This window comes from Hyposmocoma kahamanoa, unplaced genomic scaffold (assembly GCF_003589595.1).
Source record: "Hyposmocoma kahamanoa isolate Upper Pololo Valley unplaced genomic scaffold, ASM358959v1 66, whole genome shotgun sequence".
In the NCBI taxonomy this organism is placed as follows: Eukaryota; Metazoa; Arthropoda; class Insecta; order Lepidoptera; family Cosmopterigidae; genus Hyposmocoma; species Hyposmocoma kahamanoa.
The window spans coordinates 22,285,329-22,306,525 of record NW_020653854.1 but is presented as its reverse complement, the minus strand read 5'-3'; the positions used below and the strand labels follow the sequence as shown (position 1 = coordinate 22,306,525).

Below are 21,197 nucleotides of genomic sequence, written 5' to 3'. Positions count from 1 at the left end.
GTGTGTGTGTGTGTGTGTGTGTGTGTGTGTGTGTGTGTGTGTGTGTGCGCGTGTGTGTGTGCGCGGGCGCGTGCGTGCGTGAGCGTGTGTGCGCGCGCTAGCGTGCATGCGTGTGTAGAAATAGAACTAAATGAAACAAATTACGTTTATATGACATTTCATAACTCTCCTATTTAAGCATAAAAAAATTACGACTTTAACAACATTTTTGTTTCACTGTTGTATTATAATGATTAGCAACTTTCTTCAAAAGTTGTCATTTTGCAGATGAAACATTATTACAATACAAATTATGTAAATAAACCCTATATTTGGTAGTGGAACATATTCATAACACTTACAATTTTCATATTTTTTCCATTCCGTAATAATTCTGTTACAATTATTTAGATACTTGACTAGTTACAAAAGCCTCACCTTTTGCGCCCTGCATCCACTGATGTTGCTTGCGAGGCTCTCGGCATCATAGTGCCGGACGAACCCATAAGGGCCCGGTTGACCCCTGGACACGCATTGCCCCATATGCTCACACACTCACTCACACATCCACTATCTGTCTATTATCACATGTCCCAATAAATTACAATCCTTCTCCCTGTTACTACGGTTCACTGTTCACAGTTTCTCGTAAAGCTGAAAGGAATGTGATGATTTAAGTCGAATTGCCGGCTTCTATAAATTCTGCCCGTGCTTTGCAATGCCATATGCCATAAAATATGGAATGGAATTTAGCAATAATATACTTCTTTAAAGGGTATTTTTAAAGTACATTGAATGAATAAAAGTAAAACAAAAAAACAATCTAAAGATCAGTTTTCTAAACTAGTACTGTACAAACTTCCAGTTCCATTTTAATACTTCGAACTTACATCAGGTTATGTTATGCTTCGATAAGAGTTTAATCGCCACATAAGAAAATCAATTACAAATTGCTTTAATTGTTCGAGAAGCAGATAAACTCAAAATTAACATTACGGATTTATAAAGAATACATTAAAACCAAAAAATCAATGGCAAAGCAAACATTAGATATGATTTAGTTTACCTCTAACAAATAAGGTTATACACATGGTGTTATTTATCAACATTGTCTTTATGATCGAACATTTGCCGGTCAATCGCACAACTACGATGCGCGTGGTGCGCTCTATGCCCGATACCCGACTGCGTGGGCCTGCGCGCGCGCATTTCATCGCAACGCAAGCGCAGCGCAAGGTACACAGTCCTCAGCTGTTGACGAGTCATTCATGATTACTCAAGGACAACGACCACGAAAGATGCATGGGAAAAGTATGGGAGAGCATCGTCGAAGTTAGTTGTGAGATAATTAGAACGACACAGCTTTACACTTTGTGAAGGTGAAGAAGTCCTTTGTTCGATTCTCGATAAGGCTAACTTAAAAAGCTAATTGTTCCAGATGTTCTCGTTCCAAACGGGCTGGGTTCATTTTATTGCTCTAGTACTCGTAATTCAGGGAAAGGCAATTAGTATTGTAGTCTGGTACAATAAAAGGCAAAGGAAAGGTGAAATAACCATATCATATAATAATAAAATGAGGAAGGCTTTGATATAAACATAAAAATTAAACATGAAAGAAAACAATGTTCTATGTACAGAAATAGCAAATTTCTACTGTCAGCCTATCTATTAGTCTATTAAGCCAAATCATAACAAAATAATACATTAAAGGCGACTCTGGTTAACTTTTGTTTATTAACATCATGTCATTTTATGTTTAGTTTTTTAATCCAGTATGCGCTTGGATTCCGGTAATACTAAGCACATGAGCGCCTAACGATGCATCACCAAACACGACGATCAAGGACATCCAGTTAATCGTTAAAAAAATAAAAAAGTGTATTCAATTTTAAAGTTCCTGTCTTCGCTGAGGTCAAACTTTGAGGTCACATTTCTCTTGACAGTAGAGTGATTATGACGTAGTTAGGCAGACCGGTGGTATAATATTATCCAAGGAGCTTTTGAGGAATTTCATAATATATACACATTGACTTACAATAAGTCAATGTATATACAGTATTAAAAATTTTCGTATCTCCGTGCGTCTCGTTGGCCTTACTTACCTACTGCTTAGTTGTAATTTTTCTTCAACAGTTTAATTTTCTTAAAACATTTTAGCGGGATATTGTTGTACCTTTTTGAAAAACTTCAAAATATTTAGATAATTTTATTGTTTTAAACTTTCAAAAAGTTTCGAATTACGCGCCATTATTTATAGCATCGCTTGCTACGTTTCGTTCCAGAGTAGATCGAGGTCAAGGAAGTCAACACAATTTTAAAAACAAAACAAATAATATAATATTTCTAGATAAAATCGCTGTGAATTTTCAATTTATTGTTTCAGTATAGATGAATACCATCTTGGCAACAAGCCCGCAAATAAATAGTTAACCAATTTCAATGTCAAATGTTACTGTCAAAAGTTTGCAAAGAGCTATTTAAAATAAATTTTCGGCGTATGTATATTGTATATTTCACCAGAGGATTTGTATTATTGTGATTTAGAACATATTTGAGGCTTGTATAAAATATTGGAATGATAACTAGATCGGGATTGAGAGCCTTCACGTCTGTGGTTAACAGAGTGATACACAATGTTGCTAAGCAACAGTTTGTAGTAACTTGTCCGAGTGGCGGTGAGTAAATTGCGCTTTTATTCTGCAAATAACGTATTTTCATTATAAACATTAGTCTATTTGTTTGTACGGATTACCGTAATTAGTGTTTTATTGTAGTTAGATTGCCTGAATTACAGTGTTATCGTATTAATCTACTTTTCTATGTTCTCCATTTTTGTACTTTAATAAAGGTACTACAAAATAAAACTATGTAATTCACAACCTAACTTGTCAAATCTTAAATATGACTCTCTCAAATTTTTTTTATAATATCAAATGACGGGACCTTAGAGCATATAGGACTGGAGGCGTCATCGATAGGCAATCCCCTCTGTCAAGGTATAAGCACAATATAACTATGGCACAATAAACACTACTTTCAAATCAAGGTTTCTTCATTTCCATTATTGAATTCACCGCATCAAGTACTTCATGAAACATGTCATCTTGCGCTATACAAACTTGAAATCTCTACTGCATCCAGTCTAGCCAAGGGTGGAATTACATTCCATATATAAGCCTATTTTTTCCATTAAATGCAAATTTTCTATTTTATGGCATTTTTTTCTTAATGATCCGCTAACGAAGTTTATTCAAATTGATTTCTCCATCATATTGTATGTTTTAATAATAATGTAATAAATTATAAATAATGAAAATAAATTGTAATTGTTTAACCAAATAGCTAACTGTCCTTATCCTACACAAGACATGCGCAAAAGACAGAAAGGGACCCATTACGTCAATTTCAATTTTCAAACCACAAATGATTGAAATATTTAGATTTAGAACAAAGAAACCATAGAGTTGATTTAATGTTAATCTTATTTTTAAAATGACATTTTCTTAAATGTTAATAATAAATAACTAACAAAATATTGTTGTATATGTTTTACTGTTCTACAGAGTTATCAATCAGAAGTCCGAAAATACATTTGCCCGAAGTAATGTTTGCTTGAATTTTTGTAATTCCAAATGTACTTTTTTGGTTATTTTAGGAATATTACAAAACAAACTTAATCTTTTCTTTGTAATAAGCAACCAAAATCCCCTGAAAGCATAACAGTTTTGTTATAAATTGGTTTTTGAGATTACGAAACTTTGAGTTTACTTTTAGTTGGAATATAGAAATTCGAATCATCGATACATTTCTTACAGCACATCATAACTACCAACAGAGAGACAGCTATTTTCACATTTACAATATTTGTATACTTATATCTGTACAACTCTTATTACTTGAAGTGAATTCATATAAAATTCAACATAATATTATAAAATTAATTCATATTATTGTTGTGTTCAAGTAGTTTTCACTAGAAGCTAAATATGGTGCATTTTGTTATATCCAGTAGAAGTTGAATATGGATAATTTTTGGGCCTTTAAATTGTGGTAAATAAAAATTAAGCAATACTGCAATGACTTTACAGTTTAAATTAAATGTTTTTTTTTTAATAGTTCTATACATGTCACTACGTTTGTAGAGGCTAACTCCGGCCATGCTTGTTATTGGCTCCGACGCTGACTGCGATAAGCCATAAACTGAAAAAGAAAACTCTGGACATTTTTTCGCGGTTTTTGGAATTAGACTTCTGTCTCTAGTATATTCATGAGAATTGATTTATTTTTATAGGCCTATTCTGTATACGGACATGACATCAATGTGTGTTTTATCTGTGTATTTGTAAAAATAAGCTAGTGTTGTAGACTTTTGTTTGTGTGAGACCGTAGTGACACAATTCAATTTTGCATTTGAGTGCACCTGTTTGCTTTTAGTACTACCCCACCGCCCCTCAAAAAGTGGCAGAAAGTTTTGTTCGAGAAATAATGCTAATAGCGCCTCCCGTCCTATATGATCTAAGGAGGAGACGAACAAGTCATACGCCTGATGGTAAACTACACGCCTGTCCATAACAGTTGCAGTGCCACTCAGAGCTTTAAATTGCAAAGATCTGAGGGGCACTACCGCTGCGCCCGTCACCCTGAGACTAAGTTGACAAGTCCCATGTGCCTGTAATTTTACCAGCACCCTTACCCTTCAAAACTGGAACACAGTAATGCTGATATTACTGCTTAGCGGCAGAAATAGGTAAAGTGGCAGTACTACCCTGGTTGAACTCTTTCACAAGAAACTCTACTGCTACAAAAATCTCTAATTAACACAAATGATGGATTTCTAAAGTTTCGTTTAAAGTATATAAGTAAAAAAATCTGACAACATGGAATGGTGTAATGGGGTCACCACTCCGTCTGCAATTCGACATTAGGGTGTCTATTTTGCGTTTATATCTGACATCATCATTTAAATCAATGCATCAACTGACTAAAAACAAAAGTCAAATTCATTTCAGTCAAACCTAGGAACCACTTTAGAATACCTAACACATTGCAACAAAAGTAAAGAGATGCAGAATAAATTATATTTTAAAATATTTAAGCATGTCCCTGCCTTGAAATTTTAGTGTTTCACGCCTTTTTTACAATTACTTTCAACTAAAAAGATCAGTTTGCTAGCTTGTGTAACATATTCTAAATATAAGCCTCAACTTAAAGTTTAATTGTGTCTTTTTCAATTTTATCATTTTCTTTACATATTCCGCCATTATAAACAACACGGAATAGCAAATTTTGTTTGTGGGTAATATAAATATTAATCTGTTACATGTCCTAGAGACACAGTGTCCGTAGCAATTTTAACTTAAAAAATTTAAACATTTTTATAATTTTCTTATAATCCCATCTCTTGGATGCATGACGGATTAAAGAAAAGCAGCATTTATTTTATGTATGTGCTTAAGTCTGCCGATTCATAACAAGTTACTTGTATTTACCACGAGATGAGACATTCCAGAGCGACCATGCTTCAAAATAAATGACGTGTAAAATAAAGTGATACATAGACACTCTCAACATAGCCCCGTACTAGGGAAACCCTGTATCGCGGGTGCCATGGATACACATACAGATAACCACTAATACACCTAAACTCACGACAGAAATAAATGTACGCCAGACAAATATTTCTCTCGGCCTGGGAAGCGAACCTGAGACCTCTTCGTGGCAATCCGGCCACGGTTCCGGTAACCGTTTGGCCACAGGGGCAGTTTACAGATGTATAGACAATGGTAAAATTATTCAATAGTTAATACTTAATCCACCTTATATGTAAAGCAACAAGCATATGACGAAATCACCCACCTTATATGTAAAGCAACAAGCACATGGCGAAATTTGTAATGTCTGCTAACTAGTTCTGTTGTTCAGTTGGGAAAGCGATATCCTCTGTATGACGACGTCACTGGTACACGTCCAGCCCGATTGAAGGAATTTTTCTTCATGTTTGTTCAATCTTTGTTGCGATAACAAATAACTAGTGGTTTCACAAGAAAATTATGAATATCATGGTAGTAAGAAGTAAGAACATCATTATATTCAGTAAAATAAATATTATAATATGTATAAATATTACATTTTTTTTCATCAAAATGATGACATTTCATGGATTATGCTTTGACATGCATTCAAAAATTAAATTGGCAGCTTTTTCTGTGTAAAGGTAAGAGTAATTATGAAACGTGAAGTTTGTCTGAGTGACCTGAAGTGGCACTTTTTTGTTTTGTATCATCACAACTTTGAAAGCACATACTAAAGCTACAGGACAGTCCACTAGTAACTGTGTGCTGTATAGATAGTGTATACAATTAAAATTATATTTGGACCTTTTGTAGGTACAACATCAACAGTTGTAACGAGAAGACTGTAATTGAATTAAGGCGAGTTACCAGTGGGGAAAAACTGTTTTGCTAGATCATGTGGCTAAAGCATTTCCTATCAAATAATGGTCTTATAAAAATATATAATACAACGGATATTGTCTAAAGAATGTGCTAATTGATAAGAAGAAAATGATAAGATGTATTTGACCCGATCATATAAAATCCTGAAAACAGGCTAAAATAAAAGTCTAAAACAAATTATTTAAGAATGAAATATTTCACTTTGCACATAATTTTTATATGGAGATATTTCTGTACAACACTGCAGAGAACCTTTTTGTTTTCAACTGAAGCCCTATAGTTATTAAATTCACTTATATCTCAAAAGCTGCCCCATCAGTCGTCATCGGGCGCTTGTCAACATCAGATCTGTGTCATATTTACTCCACCCGTTGCCCTGCCGCCTTATTTTATTCATATTAATTTTAAGTCGTCGTCGGCACCCCACACCTCACCTCCTAAAATCTAGGCTCGCATTAAAATACCTCCCCTTAATAAGTCCAAAATTAAACAGTCTCTTGGTTTGCAACATGACAAGATAGATAGAATGAATTTCTGATGTAGTATAACAAAATCCCACCAATGTTTGGTAGATTGGCATATTGTTGTTAATTTTCTATGTAAATGTTACTTCTACATTTGATTTGGTAAGACATCCCCTCACAAAATTCAACCAAAAAATGCCAAGACAGCTTTTGTATAAGCAATTCACCGGTGCAGGAGGAGTCACCTACATAGGTATACATTTTATTCTTAACTTTAAAATTTACTTTGCAGAAGATGCAGTACTTCGTTATAGCAAGGACGACTCTACAAATATAACATTTTTACACACAAATGTACCAGAGACGTGTCAAGGACAAGGTGTCGGGAAAAAATTAGCTGAGGTATAAATATTTTTAAATACATTTACTCCTTAACAATTACCAAGCCAGTTAAAAAAAATATCACTATAATAATATAATAGAGTCTTAATATGGTATTGTGGTTAGAACAGGCACATGTTAAATCTTGAGCAGAAAGAAAATAGAGAATGGTTCACCACCACATGTTCTACCACGATGCGGATGAAACTCCTCTGCATGTCCTCACCCAATGCTGCCCTTATTAACGGAAACGGCACAGGCCACAACCAGAGGATTTAAAACTGTCAAAACTAGAAAAGTCCTTCAGATACTTAATTATTGTTTTAAACGCACATACTCACAGCCCGCACCAGGAAAACCCGTATCGCCGATGCAATGGATACACACAGAAACCACCGAAACTACGAGAAAAATAAATGTAGGCCATAGAAATATTTCTCCCGGTCGGTGAATGGAACCCGGGACCTCTGCGTTGCAGAGCAGCCATTCGGCCACAGAGGCAGCAAAAAATGTTTAACGCTGTTGGCTCCAAACTGTAATTAGTGGTATTCACAATAGATCATTAGCGGTCCTGAATGAAGCCATCGTAATAATAATAATGACAAAAATATAAACTAAATTAAGAGCAGTAGCTACTCTATTACTTCCAAAGCCGGATTGAGTACGACCAGTTTGCACCAAGTGCAGAGGGCAGCTAATGGAAATCAAACGCCTACTAAAACGCGTAAATTACCGAGATATATTTTGATGACTTCGGTGGCCTAAAGGTTTACATTGTGGGCGCTGGATGCGGAGGTTCGATTCCTGGTGGGACCAATTTGGGACATGGACTTTCCAAATTGGTTCTTGTCTGGGTGTTCTGTGAAGTGCTCCAAAATTACGTTGCTATGGTACTCATAGTACCGGGGATTCCTTAGTTTGAGACCAGACAATAGGTGCGGTTATGCACATATTATTATTATGTTAAGAAAATATTGGTACTGTCCCTTTTTCTATTTATAACATTCAAATTTGTCATGTTTTATATTGCAGGCTGCGTTCAGATATGCCTATGAACAACATTTAACCGTAGTTGTCAAGTGTCACTATTTGGCAAATTTTTATAAGAAAAATCATGAAAAATTTCACAACTTGCAAGTGTTAATATCGTTGGATTAACCAAGAAAATATATTTAATTCGCTCTTGTCTGAATATTATCTGCATTTAAAATGGACTTAGCTTGGCATAGATGTAATATACATTATTATTTAAGGGAAAAGTATTATGGGAAAGCGGAAAAAATTTCAAAAATTGCATCCGCTAAGCTATCAGACACTTCAGAGTTTTTATTTTACCATGGATTGGCTAGCATACTTCAGGGTCAAGTACAGAAAGGGATCATAGAACTCACTCCTTTGCAATCAGATAAGGATCTACAATTGGCTTCAGTTATTGCTTTGATATATGCCCAAAAACTTGCCAACAACACAGAGAGAGAAACTTTGTATAACTTGGAGACTAAATTAAAAGAAGAAAAGCGTCAAGCGAGTAGTGTGTCCTTTTACTATGCAGGCTTATTTTTGTCTTTGGCAGAAAAGTATGAAAAGGCATCAGAATACATAAATAAATCACTAAGAAAAGATGCAAACAATTTGGAAGCTATAATTTTAAAAGGATGGAATGACATGTATATGAATTTGGGAGAAATGCAAATGTCCATACTGGACTGCTTAGAACTTGCTCTCAGTAAGAGTGAACGGAATGCGGCAGCGTTATTAGGATTGGCTAAGTTCAAGTTTTTCGCCAAGGACTACGACGCATCTAATCTAACATTAGACAGATTGATTGTCAGTAGTCCGGGACAAGTTGTTCCTCTTATCGAGAAATTGAAAAATGAATTTGCAATGCAGAAATGGGAAGCGGTTTTGGACACCGTCGAGAGAATATTTTCGCTTGAACCTGATAACATCGAAGCTTTAAAAGTTAAGATTTTTATGGCGTTATGCAAAAACTCTGATTACATTGAAGCAGCTGACCAATTAAACCAGTTTTATACCATACTGGAAAATGAAGAGAGTCATAATGGTTATCAGTTTTACATTACAACACAAATATTTTCTAAAGTGTGTGGTAGAGACAGCGCAGTCCTGTCACAGGTTTATAGATTTGCACAATATGCTTCTGAATTATATTCAAATAATGTGGATTATCTGAGTGAGGTGGGCTATCAATGTGTTCTTCAAGGAAAATATAAGGACGCTCTAAATTTTTTCAAGGCAGCCAGTAAAATAGATAGCAATTCAATTACTGCGTTGTGTGGGCTAACAATATGCCAGATGAATGAGAATGGACCCACTGATCAAGTGGCTCAACAAGTGGAGCTGCTATTGGAAATGCAAGGCACAAACAAGTTGCCCATACTGAATCTTTTGTCTGCACAATTGAATGTAAAGAATCCTGGTAATGCCATGTCTTATCTTAACAATGCATTTGAAACTAAAGTGTCTTTAGCCATGCGAAATCCCTTCAGTTTGGCTTATGTAAAAGATTTGGATCCAGATTTCTTGCTCGAGGTTTACAAAGAATATCGAAAGCATTTACCTAAGAAGCCATTTGTTATAGTTGGTTATTTATTATATTCTCAAGAAGGAAATGTGTCTTCGGTGAAGATGTGTTTTCATATCCTCGAAACAGTTTGTAAGGCATGTCCGGGGCTGATATCCGCTTTGTATGAACAAGCTAAGTTGAAATTCTTGTTTGGTTACGCAACTGAAGCTCATAAGTTAGCTCAGCAGGTTGGGGAGCTTGATAATACCCATGCTGGTAGTCAAGTTTTGTTGGCTCAGATTTATATACAGCGGCAGGAATTCACAAAGGCTGCACAAAGCCTTGAAATGTGTCTGAGTTACAACTTCAAAGTAAGAGACAGTGCCATGTATCATTTCTTAAATGGCGTCATATTGAAAAGTGCTAAGAAATTGCAAGATGCGCTGTCCAGTTTCACGACCAGCCTACAAATAGCGACAAGCAAAAGTGTGACGACTCATGTGAGCAGATCATTTGAGTCTAATTTGAATATAATAGACAAAGCTACTTTGCATTTGCAAATTATTGAAATCCAAAATGAGTTGGATCACTTTGCTGAAGCTGGGAAATCCATGCAGGTAAGATCCTCAAATTGTAGTACCATAACTCAAACACTCAACGTTTGGAGACTCTTATGTGTGTATGTGTTGTGTGTGTGGGGTGTATACTAAGAGATTTTGCCAAATGATTGATAACTACTCAAATTTTTTTTGACAAATTGTAAACATAACAAATGTACGTCATTGTCAAAATATCACAGAACGAAAGTAACTATTATTTCAGGAATTAAAGATAAAAAATAACAAAACTAAAAGCAATTCTCAGTAAAATGACTTTGTTAGAACTGTACAGAGGCCTAAAACTCTGCCTAGAGACAAATAGATAGTGTTTTATATATATATGAATGTATCAGTCATTTGTGACTGAGGCCTTAGAAGTGCCCAAAATATTGGTTAGTTTGAATACACATATATACATGATGAAGATTTAGAAAACAATTGCTACATTTTCATTGTGTAGCAATCGCAAAAACTAAGAACTCGCCATATAAATGATAAATTACAATTTCATTCTGAAGATTACATACTTATGACTGACAAGTTAATTCAGAATATTATTATGTATAGTTTTTATTTTGTAAATTTATTAATTTTAGGAAGCAATACAGGAGCTTTCTTACACATCAGAAGAGAGCCGTTTGCACATAGCTAGAGCCGAGTTAGCTCTAAAGAAAGGAGACATTGATAAGGCTATTGATATTTTGAACGAGATTAAAGCCGGCCAGCCATATTATTTTCAAGCTCACAGCAAAATGGCACACATTTATTTGAAAGAGAAAAACGATCGAGGGATGTTTACTAATTGTTTTAAAGAGATTGTTAGTAATCATCCCATGGCTGACGCGCATTCAATGATGGGAGATGCTTTCATGTCTATACATGGTAAGTTTATTTTCTTACCTTTGATGGTACAATATACAGGGTTATTGGGTAATAACGATGTGCAGGAAGGGGTTGGGGGTCGTCGCGGAGGACGCTTGCACGTTTGAACTTATTGAAAAGTGTCAGATAGTACAACACAACCTTGAAAGGTTATTTTTGGTAAATTTATTATGTTTTAATTATTAATACAAAGATTCAGAAGGCCGGATTCGAAACGACGTCTTTTAGCTTACCGTGACAGACGCTATACCAACTAAGCCACGGAGCGAACCAGCGGACCTCACGAATTTTTCTATGTGCTTGCGTCGTGTCTTTGTATTTGGTTTTTTCAACGACTTTTTAGTCGTAGCGCCATCTATGACAAATCTATGAAAGATTTATCACCCAGTTAGTACCTTTACAGTTACCATCCCTGGGGAGAGATGTCGCTATTCGCTGTACTTTAATTTTTTATTGAATTGATATTCAATTATTTTTTGTGAAATTACTCCACTAGTTTGTTATAATTATTAATACAAAGATCGAGCACTCAGAAAAAATTATTATGTTTTGTTATGATTATGAACACAAAGATTGAACACACAGAAAAATTTTTTTCTTCGACCCGGTGGGACTTGAACCCCCGTCCGTGCTGCACCGTAGCATTGCTCTAACCGTCTGAGCCATAGGTACAGTTACCGAGTCGTCGTATATATAATTTCAATGAAAATAAAATGCTATGGTGACTTGATCAGATGATAGAAATAGCAGACATTTGAAATGAACTCCTCAACAGTGTACAGTGACGAGGACTTCCATATGGGTTTCAGTCGTCGTTGAGGTGAGGTGGTAAATTTCAGCCACGATATGGCGAGATTCCTGGTTCAAGTCCAGCCAGACCGAAGGGATTTTTATTTGTATTCAATCTTTGAATATGAAAATGAAAAATAATTGAATGTCATCTTAGTAAAACATCGTAATGTATTACAAAAAAGTTTTAATCATTATATACATTTTTTAGAACCAATCGAAGCGGCAGAGTCGTACGAAACAGCGCTAAAAGGGAACCCGAAAGACATCCAGCTGATCAAGAAATATGGCATTGCGTTAATTAAAATGCACGAATATGACAAAGCTTGTTTGCACTATGAGAACTCTATCAAATTGTTGAACGATCATGATTTGAAGTTCGAATATCTTGAACTGCTTATAAAAGTAAGTTTTTTTACAATATTTATTTTTAATTGAATATCATGATATTTATTTATTTATTTCTTTGCATTAATAGACACATATACATTTAAAACGTTACATGCACTTAGTACGGGCATAACAGATGATAATTCTTAAGAGCTGACATTTAAATGAATAATATAACTTGTTATAAGTAATTACACAAGTGAAATATATTGAATAGAAATTAATGAAAGAGAGTTAGTTATCTATAAAATATTCTGTCATTTTTATAAATGATCAGCCATTCTTTGTCAAGGACCGTTGCGAAATAGTATTGTTTGCTGACGACACATCATTGATTCTTAAAACAGGCAGACATGACGTTAACTGCCTGTGCTCGTGGCCGAACGGTTACCATGCCGGACTGCCAAGCAGAGGTCCCAGGTTCGATTCCCGGGCCGGGAGAAATAATGTATGGCCTACAGTTATTTCTCTCGTGAGTTTGGGTGTAATTTGTGATTGTCTATGTGTGTGTCCATGGCACCCGCGACACAGGGTTTCCCTAGTGCGGGGCTATGTTGGGTGTGTGCGTTATTATTATTATTATTAACTATGACCATATTAATGATACCCTCTCTAAGGTAGTTTATTGGTCTAATGCAATCAATTTATTGCTTAATGCCAAGAAAGCAAATGTGTTAAATTTGAATTACCTAACATGAAATCGACTAGTCCAAGCATAGAAATAAGCGGAGAAAAGTTATACCTTGTTAATATAGCAGCCTTCTTGGGAGTGACCTTAGATAGTAAATTTCAATGGTTTCCACATATATCTTCCATGGCCAGCAGATTAAGCTCCGCTGCATACGCAGTCCGCAGAATACGTGAGCTTACCGATGTTAGTACTGCTAGACTAGTTTACTTTAGTTACTTCCATAGTAAAATATCCAATGGAGATACCCATAATATTAACCTTAGAGCTAAGTCCATACTCATGGTATCACGATTTCGTTTAACCGAGGTAAACAACTCTTTTATGGGGAACTGAAGACATTAAGATTATTATTTCCTAAGTTTAAAGACTACATTAAAAATATTTTGATTGAAAAGTCATGTTACAAAATTGAATACTACGCGTTAGATAAAGATGTATGGAAAGACGACATGGCTCTAGATTCCACACAAATTTGATTCAAAGTGTATTCCATAGCGTTTAAGTTTAATTGAAAAGAGCAATCCCTAGAGTTTCTTACTCGTTCTTCTTAGGGAAGTCAGCGTAGTGAACGAGCAGTAGCTTAAAAGTAGCTTCAATGTGACGTTTTCAAGTGTAAATTTATTTTATCTATGGAATAAGTGGTTCTTTGACTTTCACTTTTACTTTGTCTTCATTAACTGAGTAATAGCATTTTTGATTTAGTAATAATTAGAGTTTATTACAAAAAAATTGTGTTTTTTTTCTATTGTTTTATTGTGTCAGGTCATTTGTTGTAAATTTTTAGTGCTCTGTAGTGTGGGCTATACTATGATTATATTTAATTGTACATGATTGTGTTTTTACTTTTTTTTTGCACACTCGACATAGCCCCGCACTAGGAAAACCCTGTGTCGCGGGTGCCATGGACAACACACAAATTACACCAAAACTCGCGAGAGAAATAAAATAAAATAAAGCAATGCTCTAATAATAATGATAATAACATGTTTACTAATGTTACAGTATTAATAGTTACGTCCTAGAATTTGCTACTATCAGCCATGTTAGTTATATAATAATACATACTTGAATTGTGACCACTGATTGGGAAGGTACTGTTTCGCAAGATACAGGATGGCCTAGTTTGAGAGATAGGGTGATAATGTACATATATGTACTTGCTCTTGTGTCAATAAATATTTCATTTGATTTCAAATAAATGTAGGCCATTCAAATATTTCTTCCGGCCCGCAAATCGAACCCGTGACCTCTGCGTGGCAACATTCGGCCACGGAGGCAGTTACCGTGTCAGGAAGAAGTATATGAATATCATAGTAGTTAAAAATGCACAAGATCTGAGTACTAATATGCAACATGATTTAGAAAATGTGACCAAGTGGGCGCATGATAACGGAATAATTATTAACATGGCTAAAACTAAATGTATGCATGTACACTCGCCTCATAATCGTGTTGCTAAATCAGTGGACCATAGGGTATTTAATATGGTAGGTCATTCTTATGAATGTTTACATAATGATAAACGTGGATGTAATTGTCAGAATATAGAAATGGTGAGCAATTTTAGGTACTTAGGATTAGAAATTGATCAGAATTTAAATTGGAAAACCCATATTGATCATGTTTGTACAAAGCTAAGATGCATTATTAGTAAGCTTTATCAATTAGTCAATATTTTAGATAGGCAGACGTTGCTAATGGTGTATTATGCATTGGCTGACTCGCTGATTACCTATGGTTTAAGTATTTATGGTCGTACTTATAAAACTTATATTAAAAACATCAAAAACATTCAATTAAGAATTATTAAAGTCTTGACAGATAAAAACACCAGGAAAAAATTTAAAGACGATTATGAAAAATTATTTAATGTATGTAAAATATTACCGGTAGATAAAAAAAAGTTGAATTTGTGATAGCCCTTGAAAATTATTACAAAAATCACGACAATTTATTAGTGTATAACAGGTACAATACAAGAAGAGTAAGAGAAAGGAAACTAAACAGATGTAAATTTAAAAACAATTATGGAAAGAGAACAGATAAATATATTATACCAACAATTTATAATAAAATAGATTGGCTGAGAGATAGAAGCAAAATTAGTAAAAAAGTATTGAAAAACAGATTAAAAAATTATTTACTAAACAATGTAGTAGTATAATTTAGGTAAATTTTTATATAATTATGCATCATGTTAAGTTGTATTGTGTAGCTTAATTTTAAGTGTAATAGATATACGAATAGGATTAATGAGCGTTGTCTTGCCAACAACCTGATGTCCAGGTTGGCAAGGTCTATAGTATAGGAACAAGCTGTATATCTATGGATAAATAAATAATAATAATAATAATAATAAAGCGTTATTTAATATAAATAAATATTGCAATTAACATAGCGACATCTCTGTCAATATTCTGATAGCTGAATAGGTTACTTACTTAACAGACACATGGGACTTGTCAATTTGTTTCATGGTGACGCGCAACGGCACTGCCCCTTAGATAGACTTGTCGGTTACCACCAGGCACACGACTTGTTCGTCCCGTCACTTGATATCATAAACAAATTTATTCACAGCTCAAACAATACGAGAAAGTCGACTCGGTAATCTCCACCGAACTAAGCCAACTTTACAATAAAGATAAAGACCTAACCACACTCAAGCGTCGAGTGCGGTTCCTGCGCTTACAAGCCAAAAGTCGAGAGTTAAAAAAACCTTCTGCAGGAAACACGCATCTAATCCTTACCGAAGCTAAAGACATCCAGGTTGCGATTGTCAAACGCATTGAGATAGATTCAAGAGGCGATTTGCAAGAAGAGAAGCGTCAATTATCGGGTATACTTTGTGCTCTGGCCAAAGTTAAATGTAACAAGGAACCAGCAGTCGCTGCTAATTTGTATTCGGAGGCATTGATTCATTCGCCTAGAGATCCGGACACATTGCTCGCGTTGGCTAAGCTGTATGCACAGGTATTGTATTTGTCGTATTTTGTCATTACGTACTTTCCAAGAAATGCTTTAATTGCTTATTGCCCAGGCAAATCTTGGAGATACGCATTCTAATGTAGTTGTGTGTGGATAGTGCTCTGTGTATAATGGTTCATGTGTGTGGTAAGTATTTAATAATCGGGTTGAAATCTTAGAACTAGAATGGTAATGTGTGTTAGTTCTTCTTTTTATGAACATGGCAGGCCATCGAGTATATAGCCAGAAATAGATTCGAAATAAGGGCTGTACATTCCTGGTAACTCATCAGTGATACATCACTTATAAATACCAAATCTCGTTTGTACTGAAATATAGACAGCGCCAACAACTGACCAGTGTGCACGTCTCCGTTTATCCAAAATATACTGTATTTATTTTAATAAAGATAATATCTCTAACAATGGCGTGCTGTTTCGTTCGGTGGTGTGGGGAAAACAGCAAAACATCTAATTACAAAACAAACTGAATCAAATTTCATCGGTAATTAAATGTTAAATTTGTAATTTTGCAATTTTCGTACATTATAGGAAAGCTCAAGTTACTGGTCGATTTGATGTGAAACAATCGACGACACCCATCATTTGTTTCGAATTCGGGCTGTCCAATCGGAGCGCAGTTGTCACAGTAATGATATGGCAGAATAGTTTTCAAACAAATTAAATGATTTCGTCTCTATTTCTGGTTAAATACTCGGTTTGGCAGACTGCAGTAGAATATCAGCGGCGCTGTGAAACACTCCGCCATTGTGCTGAGCTACAAACTTTTTTATCTCACACCACTATTTTTGTTACTAAACACTGTGTATAGCTTATATTTATATTTACTTAATAATGTGTTGAGATAAATAAACGATTTTATTATTATTATTATTATTTTGACTACTTAATAGGGACCTTTTATGTGCTTCATGTCTGAAATGTAACAAATTTTCAAATAGCTTCTGTTTCTGGTTGAATATTATTTGTGTTGTATTTGATTGACCAGCAAGTGTGTAGAAGAGAGTCGCTGTACCCGTGAAATTTTGCTTTTGTGACTGTCACAGTGGTATTTATGTAGCTGCCTATTGACATATGACATAGCTACATAGTTGTAGTATGTTGAATGATCATGATTTGAAGTTCGAATATCATAAACTGCTTATAAAAGTAAGTTGCAATATTTATTTTTATTTAATATTTGTTTATTTATATATCATTTGCATTAATAACTCCTAGTAACAAATTAATTGAGCTAAAATTATAATTAATAATATAATTTGTTATGCAACATTTTTATGCTAAATCATGGCCGCCATAAAGAAATGATACATAGTTGTATTTTCATAATGTCGTAAATTTGTTTATCAATTCAACTACAAAATTCAAAGAAAAAAAAATTGTTATCAATTTTTGTATATACTCTTGCTTTGGCTAGGTGTGTTACTTACCGCCTGTTGGCGCCCGCACGTCTTGTTCGTTCCATCACTTGGTATTATTTAAAAAAAATATTCCCTTTTTGTCTTGAAATGACTACTTCCTAGTAGTTTCTCTTAAACCCGAATAATTTTCCTTTTCATTGTCTTGACCACAAAAGCAAAATTTTTGCAGGGAATTAAATTTTTTTTAATGTTTTTATTATAGAACCAATTAGGAAACCATATTAATAAACCAGAAATAAAAATCGTGTTACATTATACGAGTAGATATTTGAAGAATATCTTTATAGGTTTGATTTATCTCTCACTACAGTACTGCATGCTTCTAGATCTAAATTAAAGACAGCAGTTAAATTCGAATATATACACATTGAATTTTGTAGTACAGATGTAAAGGTATGAAATACACATAATGGCACATCTAGTGGGACACTAGTAAAATCTCCGAAAATAACGCAGTATATTTTCTAAAAACTTGTCGGTTATTGTACTTTTTGAAAATGTGAACTCATTTGTTTTACACTATGATTAATTTGGGTTTCCTTCAAATACAAATTTGTCGAGTGTTTCGAGGTTGATTTTGCGTTCTTGTAAACTTCGTAAACTTTAGTTAAAGAAGTATTTTTTATTTATTAAAATTTTAATCAATGTTACAATTGTTTAATTGTGATATTTTCTACTTTGTCACAAAATAAAAAAAAATCCTTTGACTAAATTCTATTTTTTTCTTTAAAGGTTGAGTAAGCTGCTACGCCGATGTTAAAATATTTTATGTTAATTACAACTTTATGACTATTTCTTGTTTATTTAAATATAATCGTTGTATAATCGTCGTGTCTCGATTTCAGATAAACAACTCCGAGAAGTGCGAACAAACTTGTGCTGTGTTGTTGAATACCGATCCGAACAATGAATCTGCTGCTGTCATGATGGCGGATCTTGCTTTTCGAAAGGTATAGTACAATTTAAATTTTTATTGAATTGATATTCAATTGTTTTTTGAAATTACTCCACTAGTTTGTTATAATTATTAATAGTACAATTTCTTTGTTTTCTTTACCTGATTGAATTATATAATCTTTTGTTGTTACTTCAAAATCAGATTATCTGTAACGGGTACCAAAACACTTTTACCACACCCAAGTAGTGACCTCGTGGCTACCGTCCGTCAGTGATAAACCTCGAACGCAAGCCAAGGACACTCCATAACGTCGTCTTATGGCGCGTTTACATTAGTTCAACACGTTACTTTCGCTTGCTCGCCGAAGATAGCACACCTACTCAGTGTAAATAAACACTTCAGTCGTTTAACGACCGAAATCCGCTTGCCGAAGTCGATATAGTCGACTAGGTATAATCACTGTTCAGGCGACTCGCAAGCGATTGTCGACCACACGAGTTTCAACGTGTCGACGGTTGTGTTCAACCACGAAGCTGATACTACGGGCTGGACAATACCTTCCTACCCGATCGGTTTGTTGAACGGTTCGAATGATTTGTTGTCTCTGTGCGTAAATTTGTGATTTGATGATTTTGACGAAGGCGGCTGTCGAATCGGTGTAAACAGCGCATCGCGTCGACAGCACCGCCTTCGTCAGCCGAATTAGCTTGCCGAAAAGGCGGCTGTCGACTTGTTGTAAACAACGAATCCATTGCATTTCCATATTTATATATTTATTATAAACATAACAGAATTTACATGGGCATAATATAATTGTACAGTGTCCCAAAAACTAATTTAGGTTTTACCGTACGCTGCCACTCGTCATCTAGTACAAGTACACATTGAGTTTAACATTAAGTTGTAGTTACAGAGTAATCGAAAGTATCAGCGGGTAATAATGTTCTGTGGTATCAGCTCAGAATACACTGTTAATTTAGTTGTAGGTTAGAATACAATTATAGCATTCAATTCTACCTACCCTGACCGATCAATACGTCAAGAGGTAGCGAAATGCCTAAAATGTCGAAATATGCAAAATTGTGCAGACACGCGGCAAGACGGCAGTCGACCTTGTATAAACACGCCATTACTATTATAACCTTTTATGTGTACTTTAAAAAAAAAAATACAGGAAAGGGAATAAACCTCTAAAAGAAAACGACTTGTTACATAAAACGTGAGGTTTAGAAATTTATCAATAGATGTATCTGTAATCACGTAGACTGTTGAGATTTTACACAGGTAATGGGTTGAATTTTTCAGTGGATTTTGTAAGATAGTGGACATAAGAGGTTTTTAATAAAACACTTTCACGAACTTATTCACTTAGATGAACTTTTATGTATCCAGGTGGATCTAGAAAGCGCTCAACGTCACCTCAACCAGATACTATCGATAAAACCGACGAGTTGGGAAGCATTGTCTCAACTCATTGAGGTGCAGTGGCGGCGCGGGAAACTTAGCGAGGCGGAGTCAGCGTTGGATGCCGCCAAACAGGCTCTGGGAAAGGAGGAAGATCCTGGTGAGTGTCTATTTATTTTAGTTATGTTATGTTCCCCTATATGATTTTATAGTTCTCGAGTTTAAGCGCATTCACTCTGAAATATAATATCTGTGTTGTTCCACGGAGGTGTTTAGTTTCCATAACAAACTTATTATTGTCATGAAACTACATAATCTCAGTACAGAGTACTAAAAAAACCGACATTAAAAGTACGTGGAATTACGTCTATTTGCTAAGTTTTATTGAAATATCCTTAAATTCGCCACTATACAGGACTTGACACTGGAGATAATAGAAATCGGTTCTCACTACTCAAACTATATTGAGAGAAAAACGCCTTGAATTGGAGAAATAGCAAAATCAACCATTAAAATAATTGCTCCTTAGTAAAATTTAGGCGCTATTTATAAAAAAGAATCTTCATGCGTGAACAGCCACCCTTAGAGGTGGACGATTTTTTCAAAATGAAATGAAATGGGACCACTATGGAAGTACTCCCTTTCCAACAAAAAAAGAATCATGAAAATCGGTTCACAAATACCGGAGTTATCGCGTAACATACATACAAAAATAATACAGTCGACTTGAGAACCTTCTCCTTTTTTGAAGTCGGTTAAAAATACAAATGAATTGGTAGTTCCATGACCAAAAACTTTGTTATAGAACATCATTTTGTAAAAACTTTGTTATGGGAACTAAGCAAATTTCTTTGCTCTCAGCCAAGTTTTCAGTGCTCAATAACAAATTAGCATAGTACGAAAAATAACAGTGTTTGGGTTTTGACAAAATAAATTAAGAAAAAATTATATTGAAATTGAAATTTACATATTATGGTTCTTCATATAAAATAGATTTTTGTCATATTTGACATACGACAAATTCCATTATACCTAATGTGACACTAGTACGTTATTTTATTTAATGCTATTTTGTCAGTTTCGAAAAAAATACTTCTCGAATTCGTCATTTTATTATGTGGGGTGCAATTTCTTCCAGGATTTGTCAAATAAAATCAATTGAAATCAATATCCTATATTTCTCGAAATTATCCTTACAGCTTATAATGCTGAAAGGCTTTATTTATAGATCATATAATCGAAAGATAAAGAAATATAATATAATGACTCTTTATTATAACGTTTTTTTAGTCGTAGCGCCATCTATGAGAAATCTATTACAGATTTATCA

At 34.6% G+C, this 21,197-nt stretch overlaps 3 protein-coding genes across 8 annotated transcripts in view; 2 read left to right on the top strand and 1 right to left on the bottom strand.

The window, feature by feature from the left end:
• The window catches only part of LOC113231982, a 141,758-nt gene extending 140,583 nt beyond the window's left edge, over positions 1–1,175 (bottom strand). For 2 of the 6 annotated variants that reach the window (XM_026466596.1, XM_026466595.1), the window contains exons 1-2: positions 1,046–1,175; positions 418–633 (exon numbers count right to left, since the gene is read on the bottom strand). In XM_026466596.1, coding sequence (XP_026322381.1) covers positions 418–522 — 105 coding nt within the window. In that variant the 5' untranslated portion in view covers positions 523–633; positions 1,046–1,175. The remainder of the gene's footprint in view (positions 1–417; positions 634–1,045) is intronic. The other 4 variants (XM_026466590.1, XM_026466593.1, XM_026466592.1 and 1 more) reach the window with 3 other exon arrangements.
• A 1,336-nt stretch (positions 1,176–2,511) lies between these two features.
• LOC113231653 (protein NATD1) lies at positions 2,512–8,468 on the top strand. The gene is made up of 3 exons (XM_026466080.1): positions 2,512–2,654; positions 7,191–7,300; positions 8,312–8,468. The coding sequence occupies exons 1-3, from the start codon at positions 2,555–2,557 to the stop codon at positions 8,435–8,437; spliced, it is 336 nt and encodes a 111-aa protein (XP_026321865.1). The 5' UTR covers positions 2,512–2,554; the 3' UTR covers positions 8,438–8,468.
• A 20-nt stretch (positions 8,469–8,488) lies between these two features.
• LOC113232068 (tetratricopeptide repeat protein 21B-like) overlaps positions 8,489–21,197 on the top strand; it is a 25,019-nt gene continuing 12,310 nt past the window's right edge. Inside the window, exons 1-6 of the mRNA XM_026466694.1 lie at positions 8,489–10,423; positions 11,002–11,287; positions 12,288–12,481; positions 15,738–16,130; positions 18,411–18,515; positions 19,856–20,027. Of these exons, the coding sequence (XP_026322479.1) occupies positions 8,489–10,423; positions 11,002–11,287; positions 12,288–12,481; positions 15,738–16,130; positions 18,411–18,515; positions 19,856–20,027 (3,085 nt within the window). The remainder of the gene's footprint in view (positions 10,424–11,001; positions 11,288–12,287; positions 12,482–15,737; positions 16,131–18,410; positions 18,516–19,855; positions 20,028–21,197) is intronic.